Source organism: Antechinus flavipes, chromosome 2, assembly GCF_016432865.1.
Source record: "Antechinus flavipes isolate AdamAnt ecotype Samford, QLD, Australia chromosome 2, AdamAnt_v2, whole genome shotgun sequence".
NCBI lineage: Eukaryota > Metazoa > Chordata > Mammalia > Dasyuromorphia > Dasyuridae > Antechinus > Antechinus flavipes.
This window is the reverse complement of record NC_067399.1, coordinates 35,228,086-35,241,984: the sequence shown is the minus strand read 5'-3', so window position 1 is coordinate 35,241,984 and position 13,899 is coordinate 35,228,086. Positions and strand designations below refer to the sequence as shown.

Sequence of the window (13,899 nt, the reverse complement as noted above, 5' to 3'; positions counted from 1 at the left end):
ATGGATATATGATTTAGATATAAAGGGTGATTCTGTAAGCATATTAGGAGAGGAAGGAATGGAAAAGGGAAAAATTTATGCCCCAATAAGAGAGCATTATGAAATGAAAAGTGGGTAATTTTTATTATATTTTTAAAAATTTTGCAAAATAAAACCAATGTAACCAAAATTAGGAGGAAAACTGAAAGTTAGAAGACAAACTTTATAGCAGGTATTTTGGATAAAGATCTCATTTCTCAAATATATGGAGAACTGATACAAATTTATAAGAATATTCCCCAATTGATAATGGTCAAAGGATATGAACAAACACTTTTCAGAAGAAGAAATTAAGGCTATCTGTACTTATGAAAAAAATACTTTTAATGACTTTGGATTAGAAAGATGCAAATTAAAACAGCATTGAGATAATTTCCTTTCATCTATCAGATTGATATATGACAGAAAAGAAAAATGATAAATTTTTAAAAAGATGTGGGGAAATCGGGACAGTAATGCATTGTTGCTGGGAGTTGTGAACTGATCCAAATGTCCAAAGGGCTATAAAACTGAATATCCTTTGAGATATCAAAATTACTACTAGGTCTATTTCCAAAAGATACAGAGGTCATGAAGAAGGGGAAAGAACATATACAAAAATGCTTAAAGCAGTTCTTTTTATTGTTGCCAGAGGGGAAAAAAAATAGTTACTGAGAGAATGGCCATCAATTGGATAATTGTCTGAACAGGCTTGGTATATAAAGGTGATGAAATGCTGTTGTCTATGAGAAATGATGAGCAAGTGGATTTCAGAAAAAACTTGGTAAGACTTACATGAAATGATGCTGAGTGAAGTGAGCAGAATCTGGAGAATGCCATACATAGTAACAAGATTGTGGGATGGTCAGCTGTGGTAGACTTAGCTCTTCTCATTAAAAAAAAAAAAAACTGGCTTGATGAGGCAAGCAAGAGCATTGTGGGGAATATGATTGAGGTAAATGTCAAAGCTAAACAGCTAAAATCTTGCTTATATATAATATTCCATGACAATCATATTGCATAATTTTTTTCAGCCATCCCTCAATTGATGAGTATCCCCTTGTTTTCCATTTCTTGGCTAGCACAAAAAGACCTAATATAAATATTTCTGTATAAATAGATCAGTCCTTTCCCTTTTTTGGGTGGTCTCTTTGAGACATAGATCTAATAGTGGTATTGATGGATCAAGGGGTATGCATAGTTTTATTGCCCCTTGGGCATAGTTCCAAATTGCTCTGCAGAATGGTTGGATCTATACACAACTCTACCAACAATGCATTAGTGTCCCAGTTTTCCTGCATCTCCTCCAACATGCAACATTTTCATTTTCTGTCATATTAATCTGTCTGATAGATATGAGGTAGTACCTCAGAATTGTTTTAATTTGTATTTTTCTAATCAAGTCATTTAGAGCATTTTCCCATGACTATAGGTAGCTTTGATTTCTTTGTCTAAAATTTAACTTCATATTCTTTAACCATTTATCAACCAAGGAATGTTTTGTATTCTTATAAATTTGACTAACCTATTTATATTTGAGATGTGAGACCTTTGTCCAATACTTGGTGTAAAATGTTTTCCCCAGCTTTCTGTTTTTTTTTTTTTTTTTTTCCTAGCCCCGGTTGCATTGGGTTTCTTTATTTCAAGCGTTGTAATTCTTGATCAAAACTATCCATTTTGCGTTTTGCTCTATATCTTCTTTGGTCTTAAATTCTTCCCTTCTCCCTAGATCTGACAGATAACCTGTTCCATGTTCTTCTAATTTGCTTTTGGCATCACCCTTTATGTATAAATTTTTTTGACTTAATCTTTGATTTAATTGTCAGAGGTGCCAATCTTTACCTAGTTTCTCCCATGCTGTTTTCCAGTTTCTCCAGCAACTTTTGTCAAAGAATGAGTTTTTTTCCCAAAGATTGGAATTTTTGGTTTTATCAGTTAACTGTAATTATTTACTTATAGTAATTTACTACAGTGTCTTATGTACTAAATCTATTCCATTGATGTATCACTATTTCTCAGCCAGTACAAATTGTTTTGATAATTACTGTTTATCATACAGTTTTTAATCTGTCACAGCTACACCACTTTCCTTCACATAGTTTTCACTGATTCCCTTGATATTCTTGATCATTTGTTTTTTTTTTTTTTCTGGTTCTTTAAAATAATTTTTTGGGTAGTTTGATTACATGGTGTTGAATAAATAGATTACTGTAGGTAGAACTGCCGTTTTTATTATATTAGCTTGGCCTATCCATGAGCAAGTAATATTTTTTCAGTCGTCTAGATCTGACTTTGTGTGAAAAATGCTTTGTAATTGTGTTCCTGTAGTTTCTGATTTTGTCTTGGTAAGTAGACTCCCAAGTACCTTATATTGTTTTCAGTTATTTTAAATAAAATTTCTCTTTCTATTTCTTTCAGCAGGTCTTTGTTATTAACATATAGAAATGCTGATGATTTATGTGGGTTTATTTTGTATCCTGTAGATTTGCTAAAGTTACTCATTATTTTAACTATGATTTTTTTGTTCATTCTCTAGAATTCTCTAAGTATATCATCATGTCATCTGCAAAGTGTGATTATGCATTTTATTAAATGTTCATTCTTCCCCTTTCTGCTCTCTTCCCCATTCCCTAAGTATTAAAGTCAGTTTTTCAGAGTAAGTAATTTTTGGTTATATTTCTAACTCTGTTGACTTTTGGCATGTCATATTCTAAGTCCTCTTGTTCTTTAATGAGAGAGTTGCTAAACTTCTACAATCCTTCCTGTGGCTCCATGGTATTTAACTTATTTCTTTCTGCCTGCTTGCAGAATTTATTTTTGCCTGGGAGTTCTGGAATTTGACTAATGGTTTTCAAAGCTTTCCTTTGAGGATCTCTTTCAGATGGTGATTGATGGATTCTTTCAATTTCAGTTTTTTCCTTTGGTTCTAGGATATCAAGGAAGTTTTTCTTAATGACTTTTTGAAAGATAATGTCTAGAACTTTTTGTTGATGATGCCTTGCAAGTAATCCAGTAATTCTTAAATTAGCTCTCCTGGTTCTATTTTTCATATCAGTTGTTTTTCCAATGAAAAATTTCATGTTTTCTTGTTTCTTTTTTAATTCTTTTTTTTTTTTTTTTTTTTTTTTGTATTTTTTTCCTTGCGGTCTCATGGAATAAATAGCTTTCACTTGCCCAATTCTAATTATTAAGGAATTATTTTCTTCTTTGAGTTTTTGTACTATTTCCATTTGTACAGTTTTGTTTTTTAAGGAATTATTTTCTTTTCCATTAATTCCCCTGGATCTTCTCTGTTACCATAATAACTCTCTATAGTTGAGTTCTTTTGTTGTTGTTGTTTGGATCATATTTCTTGTCTATTTTGTGACTTTGTGCTTTTATACAAGAATTGGGCTGTGCTCCTGCATTGTGCTAAGCTTATTGTGCTGGGGCTAAGGACCTTGCTATTGCACTTAACTTGATCTCAGAGTTTCTTCTCCCACTTCAGTAAAACAGACCTTTTCTGCATATTGATAAAGTGTTCCTCTGCTCCAAAATTTGTCCTGAGACTTTTTTAATGTTTAACCTATAAGAGAAAACAGGGTCACATGATAGCTATTTCATTACTATTTCATTTTCATTATTTTATTTTAGAGAATAGAAAAGTTTTAAATCATACAACAGCTTGAATTCAAAGGGCAGAAAGTAGGAGCCATGTTTACAGATTGTGAAATTGATATCATTGGAACCACTGAAAACCAGGAAACATTAATTAAGCACCTCCTATATGGCAGGCACTATGTTGAGGAAGGCAAAAATAGCCTCTGCCCTCAAGGAGCTTACAATCTGATGGGAGAAGAATTTTTAAATGCCTGCCATCTACCAGGCATTGTAATATGTTTCATTTAAATGAATGAAATAAATGCTAATCTATACTGTCAAGTACTTTTCCTTCAAACTTGTTAAGTCAAAGCTAAACCTGCATAACTCAAATATTTTTGGTGTTTTAGGAATCAGTGACATTCAAGAATGTGGCTGTGGAATTCACTCTGGAGGAGTTGGTACATTTGAACCCATCTCAGAAAAAGTTGTACAAGGAAGTGATGATGGAGAACTATAAGAACTTGGTCTTTTTGGGTAAAAACAGCTACTCCTTTGGAGTTTTAATATATAGTATAGAGACTTTCAAGACTTTAGCAATTATTTTTTGGCATACAAAAGGAAGATAATCCTAATCCTTTTGTAATCAAGAGTCAATACTTGTATTACCTTTTTCCAGGGAGAAAGGTCTTTGCTTTGTAGGAAAGGTAAATGATTCTTGATTTCTTTTATTGTCCTAGACACTCTGTGTATCTTCAAATATAAGATTTCTGTTTAATCCCATTAGAGGTATCATTCAGAAAGTATTCTCTTTCTCTAAGTAGGGAGGATGTCATATGAGCTATTTTTCCTAAATTTTCAGTAACCCATTCCCTCATAATATAGACTGACCTTCATTAGTCATTTGTACCTTCAATGAAGTCTTCCTAACATGGCTGTTTTCTCACCTTGCCTCCCCTCTCCCTCCAAATCTTTTAAGTTTAGATTTTTTTAATTTTATGTTTTTTTTTTTTTTTTTAGTGTCAGTTCTCCTTCCCCTCCTCACAAGCTTAAAACAAACAAACAAATCCACCAGCATGTTGAGTATACTCCCTAGTTAAAAAATACAATTTCAGAGAAAATAGGCTAATAGTCAGTGTCCTTGATGATGTAAAAAACATTCTGCATCCTCACTTCTCTCCTGAGTGTAGGGTGGAATATTAAAATCATTTAAGATAGACTTACTAAATTACCATTTCTACCATTTTTTCATTTTCATTGAACAGGATGTACAATTTCCAAACCAGATGTGATCTATCAAATGGAAAGCAAGGAAATATTTTGGATGCCTGACACAGATATCCCAAGAACCAGCTGTCCAGGTAACTACATAAAAATCAAGCAGATGAGTTACAACTCATCTATACCTCTGTTGGTCATTTTGTGTCAAAAGTTCTTACAAAATAGTTTTCCAATGATGTATTTAAGATTTTCTTCTGTTTTTTTTCATTATTTTGCTTTTGTCTTATTACTTCTTCATGTCCTAAAAAGTCATTACTTACGTAGTTTTAGTTTCTAAACAATTATTTTCTTCAATGAGCTTTTGTACCTCTTTTTCCACTTGACCATTTCTTCTTTTTTAGGAGTTCTTTTCTTCAGTTAATCTTCATGCTTCTTTTTCCTTTTGATCAATATTGCTTTTTAAGATTTCTTTGGATTATTGTACTTCTATTTGGAATATTTGGACTATTCTGTTTTATAAAGTCTTTTGTTTTTCATTTTTTATTTTTTGTGTCTCCTTTATTAAATTGATGAATCTTTTTCATAATTTTATTGTATTGGACCCACACTTAACACCATATACCAAGATAAAATCAAAATGGGTCCATGACCTAGGCATAAAGATCGAGATTAAATAAATTAGAGGAACATAGGATAGTTTATCTCTCAGACTTGTGGAGGAGAAAGAAATTTGTGACCAAAGATGAACTAGAGACCATTACTGATCACAAAATAGAAAATTTTGATTGCATCAAATTAAAAAGCCTTTGTACAAATAAAATTAATGCAAACAAGATTAGAAGGGAAGCAACAAACTGGGAAGACATCTTCACAGTTAAAGGTTCTGATAAAGGCCTCATTTCCAAAATATATAGAGAACTGACTCAAATTTATAAGAAATCAAGCCATTCTCCATTTGATAAATGGTCAAAGGATATGAACAGACAATTTTCAGAGGATGAAATTGAAACTATACCACTCATATGAAAGAGTGTTCCAAATCACTATTGATCAGAGAAATGCAAATTAAGACAACTCTGAGATACCACTACACACTTGTCAGATTGGCTAAGATGACAGGAAAAAATAATGATGAATGTTGGAGGGGATGTGGGAAAACTGGGACACTGATGCATTGTTGGTGGAGTTGTGAACGAATCCAATCATTTTGGGGAGCAATCTGGAATTATGCCCAAAAAGTTATTAAATTGTGTACACCCTTTGATCCAGCAGTGTTTCTATTGGGCTTATATCCCAAAGAGATACTAAAGAAGGGAAAGGGACCTGTATGTGCCAAAATGTTTGTAGCAGCCCTGTTTGTAGTGGCTAGAAGCTGGAAAATGAATGGATGCCCATCAATTGGAGAATGGCTGGGTAAATTGTGGTATATGAATGTTATGGAATATTATTGTTCTGTAAGAAATGACCAGCAGGATGAATACAGAGAGGCTGGCGAGACCTACATGAACTGATGCTAAGTGAGATGAGCAGAACCAGGAGATCATTATACACTTCGACAATGATATTGTATGAGGACATATTTTGATGGAAGTGGATTTCTTTGACAAAGAGACCTAACTGAGTTTCAATTGATAAATGATGGACAGAAGCAGCTACACTCAAAGAAAGAACACTGGGAAACGAATGTGAACTATCTGCATTTTTGTTTTTCTTCCCGGGTTATTTTTACCTTCTGAATCCAATTCTCCCTATGCAACAAGAGAACTGTTCGGTTCTGCAAATATATATTGTATCTAGGATATACTGCAACATATCTAACATATATAAAACTGCTTGCCATCTAGGGGAGGGGGTGGAGGGAGGGAGGGGAAAAATCGGAACAGAAACGAGTGCAAGGGATAATGTTGTAAAAAAATTACCCTGGCATGGATTCTGTCAATATAAAGTTATTATTAAATAAAATTTAAAAAATAATAATAATTTTATTGTATTTTTCTCATATCTTTTCCCAACTTTTCCTTTTCTTCTCTTACTAGATAATTTTTTTTGAGCCATTCCATAGTCTGGGGCCAATTCATATTTTTCTTTGAAGCTTTGGATGTAGGAGTTTTTACTTTGTTGTCTTCTGAATGTGTTTTTTTTTTTTTTTAATTTTCTTTGTCATTGTAGTAACTCTATAGTAAGACTTTTTTATTCTTTTATTTGCTCATTTTCCCAGCATATTTCTTTATTTTTATTATAGCTTTTTATTTACAAGTTATATGCATGGGTAATTTTACAGCATTGACAATTGCCAAACGTTTTGTCCCAATTTTTCCCCCTCTCCCTTTCCCCTACCCCCCTCTTCCCCTGCAGGTTGACCAATACATGTTAAGTATGTTAAAGTATAAATTAAGTACAATATAAGCATTCATGTCCTAATAGTTATTTTGCTGCATAAGAAGAGTCGGAGTTTGAAATAGTGTACAATTAGCCTGTGAAGGAAATAAAAAATGCAGGCGGACAAAAACAGAGGGATTGGGAATTCTAGATAGTGGTTCTTAGTCATCTCCCAGAGTTCTTTCACTGGGTGTAACTGGTTCAGTTCATTACTGCTCTGTTGGAGCTGCTTTGGTTCATCTCGTTGTTGAAGATGGTCACGTCCATCAGAACTGATCATCATATAGTATTGTTGTTGAAGTATATAATGATCTCCTGGTCCTGCTCATCTCACTCAGCATCAGTTTGTGTAAGTCTCTCCAGGCCTTTCTGAAATCATCCTGCTGATCATTTCTTACTGAACAATAATATTCCATAACATTCATATACCACAATTTATTCAACCATTCTCCAATTGATGGGCATCCACTCAGTTTCCAGTTTCTGGCCACTACAAAGAGACCTGCTCCCAGCATATTTCTTGACTTTTAACTCTCCTAAAGTGATGCTTTACTTACATTTAGAGGCCACAGAGTTCAGGGAATTTTTGTAGCTGTTTTCAAAAATATGGTCATATATAGTTTTTTCTTCTTTCATGGTGGTATGATCTAAGGAGCAATGTGCTTACTTCTTTGCTGTCCTGTTCTCTAAGGGACCAAAAGGACTCTATCTGGAACTGTAAGTAGGATCCTTGCTCTATGGCAGCTAAAAGCTCTTGTGGCTAGTGCTCCTTCCCTCCTTGGAACTGCCACCCAGGATGGGAACCCAGATCCAAATATAAGCAAAGCAACAGATTCCTTCCCCTGCCGCCAGAAAAAAGATTCCTATAATTTCCTTCTGACCAGTTTTCTGACCCCCTTACCATCTGTGGACTGAGTTACAGTTGCTGCTGCTGTTAAGTTCTTAGGTTAGGTCTGTGTTGTCACGCTCTGCTCTGGACTGCTGCTTGCTCACTCTTGTGCAACAGACATTTCCTATCAATCTTTTGAGTTGTCTTGGGATGGAAAAATTGTTTTACCCATTCTTTTTGTGAGATAAGTTACTTTTTTAAAATCTTTACTCAATATGTACTTCAAATCTAAAAAAAAAAAGTTGTTGCCTCAATATAGGATAAGTATTCTCTTATGTAACTTTTAAATTGTCTTATCATATGCAGTCATTCTTGTGCCTCATTTCCATTAATTCATTCTTTTTAAAATAAGCACATTACTTAACATATAAATAGTTTGATGTTTTTTTCTTGAGTCTCTGATATTTTTTCTGTTGTTTTTCATATTACTTTTTAAGTCTTTTAATTGAACCTAATTGCTCTTTTCATCTTTTCTATCATTTTATATACCATTTTATTTTTCTTTATGCTTCAAAATTATGTTTATAAAGTCACTGTGATACATTCATGACATGATTTGTTTAGCTATAGTCCTATTTCTGAACTTAGAAGTTTTCGGTGTTATGCTATTTTGTAAACAGCTGCTGTCAATATTTATTAATAGAGATTTCTGATTTTAGTAAAATTTTGAGAATGTGGACTTAGTCCTGGGATCATAGGGTTAATGAGCATGAACAGTTTTGTAGCACTAGATTAATTTGCTATATTAATTTTCAGAATAATATCAATAGCAGCTGAAGCAGTACCTATTTCAGCATAACTACCACAATTCATTATCATTTTACAGTGTCTATGCTAATTTGATGATTCTTTGTTGATATATCCAAATTGTTTCAATTTGATTTCTTTGATTACCTGAGTTTGAATAATGTTTCAGGTAACTATTATTCCCTAATAAAAAGCATCTATATATGTTGATCATTTTCCTTTTTGGAACTGTGTCTTACTCTTAAAAAATTTGAATCAGTTCCTTTCAAAATAGATATGTTGTACTGTATAAATATGTATACATATATTGTATTTAACATATATACTTGAACATATTTAACATGTATAGTACTACCTACCATCTAGGGGAGAGGAAAAGTTGAAACAAGTTTTTGCAAGGGTCAATGTTGAAAAATTATCCATGCATATTTTGTCAATAAAAAGCTATAATAAAAAAATAGATATGTTGTATTGTTAGCAGAAATTTATGGCAACAGTTTTCTGATATGACTTTTTCCTCATTTTTCTTCTTTATTCTGCTCATCTTCTATCTCTCTTCTTCATTCTAAACTGATCTATTCTCCTTATTCTTCCTATTCAGTGTTTTCCAATATAAAATATTAAAAATATAAATATAAAAATATGTGGTGGAAGACATTAAAAGTATGCAAATATGTCCTTGACATCTTCCCCCACATAATTTTACATTTTAATGGATATTAAATATCTATGTTTTTATGGATAGTTTTTTATTTTCTTATTACATTTAAATGTCATCTATTTAAATTAAAATAAGGGCTTATTTATCCCTCCAGATATCCCTCCATGAGGCATTTATATATATATATATATATTTATATATGGGACATAATATTTTTACAGAAAATGAATTTTGATCCTTATAGGAAGACCAGTGAGACAAGCTCTCTCAGGTGGGAAAACTAGGGAATAGTTTTAAAACTTTTGAGTGACTACAAACCTTGAGAAAGGGGGGAGGGAGAGAGACAGGGTTAATCAGTCTTTTCTTCTTCTTTTCAGAGACTAAAGAATATACTGAAGAAAAACCTTGCAAACATAATGAATGTGAAAAAGCTTTTGGACAGGACACACAACTTGCTCAACAACAGATAATTTGTACTGGAGAGATTCCTTATCAAACTAAAGAATGTGGAAAGGACTTCTATCACACATCACAGTTAGTTGAACATCAAAGAATTCCCCCTGGAGAAAAATCTTATGAATGTAGTATATGTGGAAAGGCCTTCAGACAGAAGATACAGCTTACTCGTCACCAGAAAACTCATATTGCAGAGAAGTTTTATAAATGTGATGAATGTGAAATGACCTTCAAAGTGAAGAAACAATTTATTCAACATCAGAGAATACATATTGGAGAGAGACTTTATGTATGTAATCATTGTGGTGAGGCCTTTAAACTGGTGTCACAGCTTACTCAGCATCAGAGAACACATACTGGAGAAAAACCATTTGTATGTAATGAATGTGGGAAAGACTTCTTTTGGAATTCAGATTTCATACGACATCAGAGTATACATACTGGGGAGAAACCTTACAAATGTAACAAATGTGAGAAGGCCTTTAGACTGAAAACACAGCTAAATCAGCATCAGAGAATTCATACTGGAGAGAAACCTTTTAAGTGTGATGAATGTGGGAAGGCCTTTAGAATGGGGACACAATTTATTCAACATAAGAGAATTCATACAGGTGAAAAGCCTTATGAATGTAATGAGTGTGACAAAACTTTCAGATTGAAAGAACAGCTTATTCTGCATAAGAAAATTCATCCTGGAGAAAAACCATTTGTCTGTGATGAATGTGGGAAGGGCTTCTTTTGGAATTCAGATTTCATGAGACATCAGAGTATTCATTCTGGAGAGAAACCTTATGAATGCAATGAATGTGGGAAGGCTTTCAAACTGAAGACACATCTTAGTCGGCATCAGAAAACTCATACTGGAGAGAAGCCTTACAAATGTGAAGAATGTGGGAAAGGCTTCTTTTGGAATTCGGATTTCATACGACATCAGAGAATTCATTCTGAAGAGAAACCTTATGAATGCAATGAATGTGGGAAGGCTTTCAAACTGAAGACCCATCTTACTCGGCATCAGAAAATTCATATTGCAGAGAAGCCTTATGTATGTGATGAATGTGGCAGTTCCTTCAGTAGCGATCTATTACTTAATGCACATAAGAAAACGCATGAAGAGATATCTTATGATTGTGAGGAGTATGAGCTCCTCCACTATGACTTGGATAACTTATTCGATGATACAGATCTAGATTGGGAAGAAAACTTTTTAATATAATGTATTAGGGAAAGTCTTCCACCTGAACTTGATATTTAACAACATCAAGGAGTTCATGCTGCAGAGAAATGTTATAAATGTGAGAATGTCTTCAGTTGGACTACAAAACTTGACCTCAGAAAATTTTTACAGAGAAAAACTTTATGAAAGCAATTAACATGGGAACCCCAGACTGCAATGCTATCTGCCCTTCCTTGGCTATGTGAGGGTGAAGCAGGATTTCATGACAGGACATGCTTTGGAAGAATGTGGGGTTCAGGGAGTGCAGTGGTGCAGAAGGGGAAGCAGTTTACGTTGGTACTGTGCAAAGAGCAGAGGCTGCTTCGAATGATGATCCTGGGTAGCACAAAACCACTGAGCAATCTAAGGACATTTTTGTCTGGGGCTTACTTAAACAGTGGGAAAGGGAAGTTGTAAACTTGCAAACAGTGATAATCTCCAACATCCTCAGCTTCCATGATGCTGATTTTGAAAATGAATTATCTTCCTGAATCATTGCCACTGAATTTTGGGGAGACCCCAGGCTGCAGAGTGGAAGCCCTATAGATCAGGAACCTGATAGACTGTTCAGGTTTCTGTTGATAACAGTATAAAGTTGCTAATGTCCCGATTGGACCTGCAGGTGATGGTGACTGTCTTTTCAGGAGAGATGATTGGGGAGGGTGGAGACTAGGTCACCACAATATCTCCAATGATGGTTTCTCGATTGAGAAATAAAGCATTAGTGTTATGCATCATTAACCAAGTTTCACACCCCAACAATACCCTGTTGTGTATTCTAATAAAGTTGAAGAGTTTAGCATTCCACAAATGTGTTCTAAATGACCTAAAATAAAAATGTTAATCATTCCATAACACTTCTTTGTATTTACTTCTTCACCTAAGAACTAGAGCAACAGGAGGTAGAGAACCTTATTAACTGGGGATCCCATCTCTATACTGTGCCCTGCCAAATGCTTGCCCTGCCCAGGGGTACAAGGGGTCATACTAATAGATGCTTTCAGCAGCTTCCTGGGAAGTAACATGCAAAACAAGGGCTTTTGGGTGTGGGGAGGAACAGCCTGAGTTTCCACCTGCAAAAATGTCTTTTCCTCTGGGCTTCCTGGCATGAAACATTCCTCCCCAAATGCTCTCAGTCAGACTATTTGCAATGTCAGTTGTGTGTCTCCTTTCCCGGGTTTCCCAAAGGAACAGAATCAGAGTATTCTCTAGCCTCAGTGTCAGAACGGAAGCAGCTGGATCTGAGGTGAGTCATGGGGCCTTCCATCGGATCAGAGATAAGAAGTTGGAGGTCTGAGAATCTGAATCACTAAGTTCACAAGAGAGAGGTCTGAAGGAGGTGAATGGCTAGCCAAAGTCAGAGGGTCTGAACCCAGGTCCTCTGCCTGCTGATACAGCATTCTTTCCTGTTCACTAAAATGTCTCCTGGGATATTGATTGTACACCTGAATGATACTCACTTCACAGCCCTCCCAATCACAAAGATGATCAAAGACAGAAAAGGTCAGTGGAGAGAGAGGGCCAATTTGAGGGAAAAAGGATTTGGAATTATATGTGAGGAAAGCCCTCACAAACTGCCCAGGATGGTCAGAAATGGTTGTGCTGTGCTTCATGTTGTGGAGGAGAACATCCCACCTTAGGAAGACCTTTTTATTCCCCTGAGGACTGGACAGAAGTGACCAAAACAGGGTAAGTCTGCCCTAGTCAAGCCACGTGTGCTCCAGCTTGCTTTGGTCAAAGTCTGTCTAGAGTCCTGGATGCCATATTTTAGGGAATCTAGACAAGCTAGGATGCAGCCAGAAGAAGGAAGTCAGCAGGGAGGCTGGAGAAATCACAAAAGTACAATGAACTGAGAAATATTAATATTTCTATAACAGGAGAAATCTCTGATGATGTTGTGCATTAAACCATCAGGTCTCAGCCTCCCCCACCCCTATGATGTGCTCCAGATACTGAGCATGTTACAGATGTGATCTTATTTAACTCTCTCAGCAACCCTAGAAAGTAGGTGCTATTCCTATCCCCATTTTAGAGTTGAGGAAACAGAAGCAAACAGGTTAAAAGACTTGCCCCAGAACACATGGCTATCATCTGAGGCTGGATTTGAACTCAGGTTTTTCTGACTCAAGTCCAGCCCTCTACCTTCTGCACTACCTGGCTCCCTATTCTAGATCAGGACTTTCGCAGCTCTTTCTGCCTAACCTGGAATCCACAGCATCAGGAAGCAGAGCAGTTGAGCCTGAACATTTCCACATGTTCCCCCCCAGCAGTTCTCTATTCAAAGCTGCTCTCATCACCCAGCCTAACTGGTCCTGAGCCCAAGCTTGCTGCGTCTGTCCGAAATCTGCGTTACGTCAAGCCTCTGAGGTTAAACTTCCTGTATAGATCTCTCCGTGGCTCACACCGTCTTTTCTGAATCCACAGAACTCTGCCTGCTTTCCCTCCCCACCCCCCAATCCCGCCTTGTCTCTAGTCTTCCTCCTCATGGCTAACTCTTTTAGGGTGCTGAGTTCCTCCCACCAGCAACACCAGTGGGAGTTCCTCCCACACTCCAACCTCATGGGGTGTTCTCTCCTGGTTAATTCTAACTTCCACTAGGAACTCGTCTTTAATTTTTAAAATTATTGTTAATTGTTAAAACCTCTTTCCTTGCAAACCAAATGCTCTCCCGACTATTTCATATTTTCCACTCCCGGTGTCTATTGTAACTCTTCATTTTGTCTGAAGAAGCAG

The 13,899-nt window shown here is 35.5% G+C and overlaps 1 protein-coding gene across 1 annotated transcript; it reads left to right on the top strand.

Moving 5' to 3' along the window:
- The first annotated feature begins 2,122 nt into the window (after positions 1 to 2,122).
- Positions 2,123 to 13,014, top strand: LOC127547504 (zinc finger protein OZF-like). The gene is made up of 2 exons (XM_051974424.1): positions 2,123 to 4,958; positions 9,872 to 13,014. The coding sequence occupies exons 1-2, from the start codon at positions 4,898 to 4,900 to the stop codon at positions 11,164 to 11,166; spliced, it is 1,356 nt and encodes a 451-aa protein (XP_051830384.1). The 5' UTR covers positions 2,123 to 4,897; the 3' UTR covers positions 11,167 to 13,014.
- The last annotated feature ends 885 nt before the right edge of the window (positions 13,015 to 13,899 follow it).

What these genes read in the sequence shown, in the direction of transcription:
- LOC127547504 (XM_051974424.1), top strand. Translation starts at nt 4,898, where the DNA reads ATGGAAAGCAAGGAAATATTTTGGATGCCTGACACAGATATCCCAAGA. An exon ending in CCCAAGAACCAGCTGTCCAG is followed by an intron (nt 4,959 to 9,871) that starts GTAACTACATAA and finishes TCTTCTTTTCAG; the next exon opens with AGACTAAAGAATATACTGAA.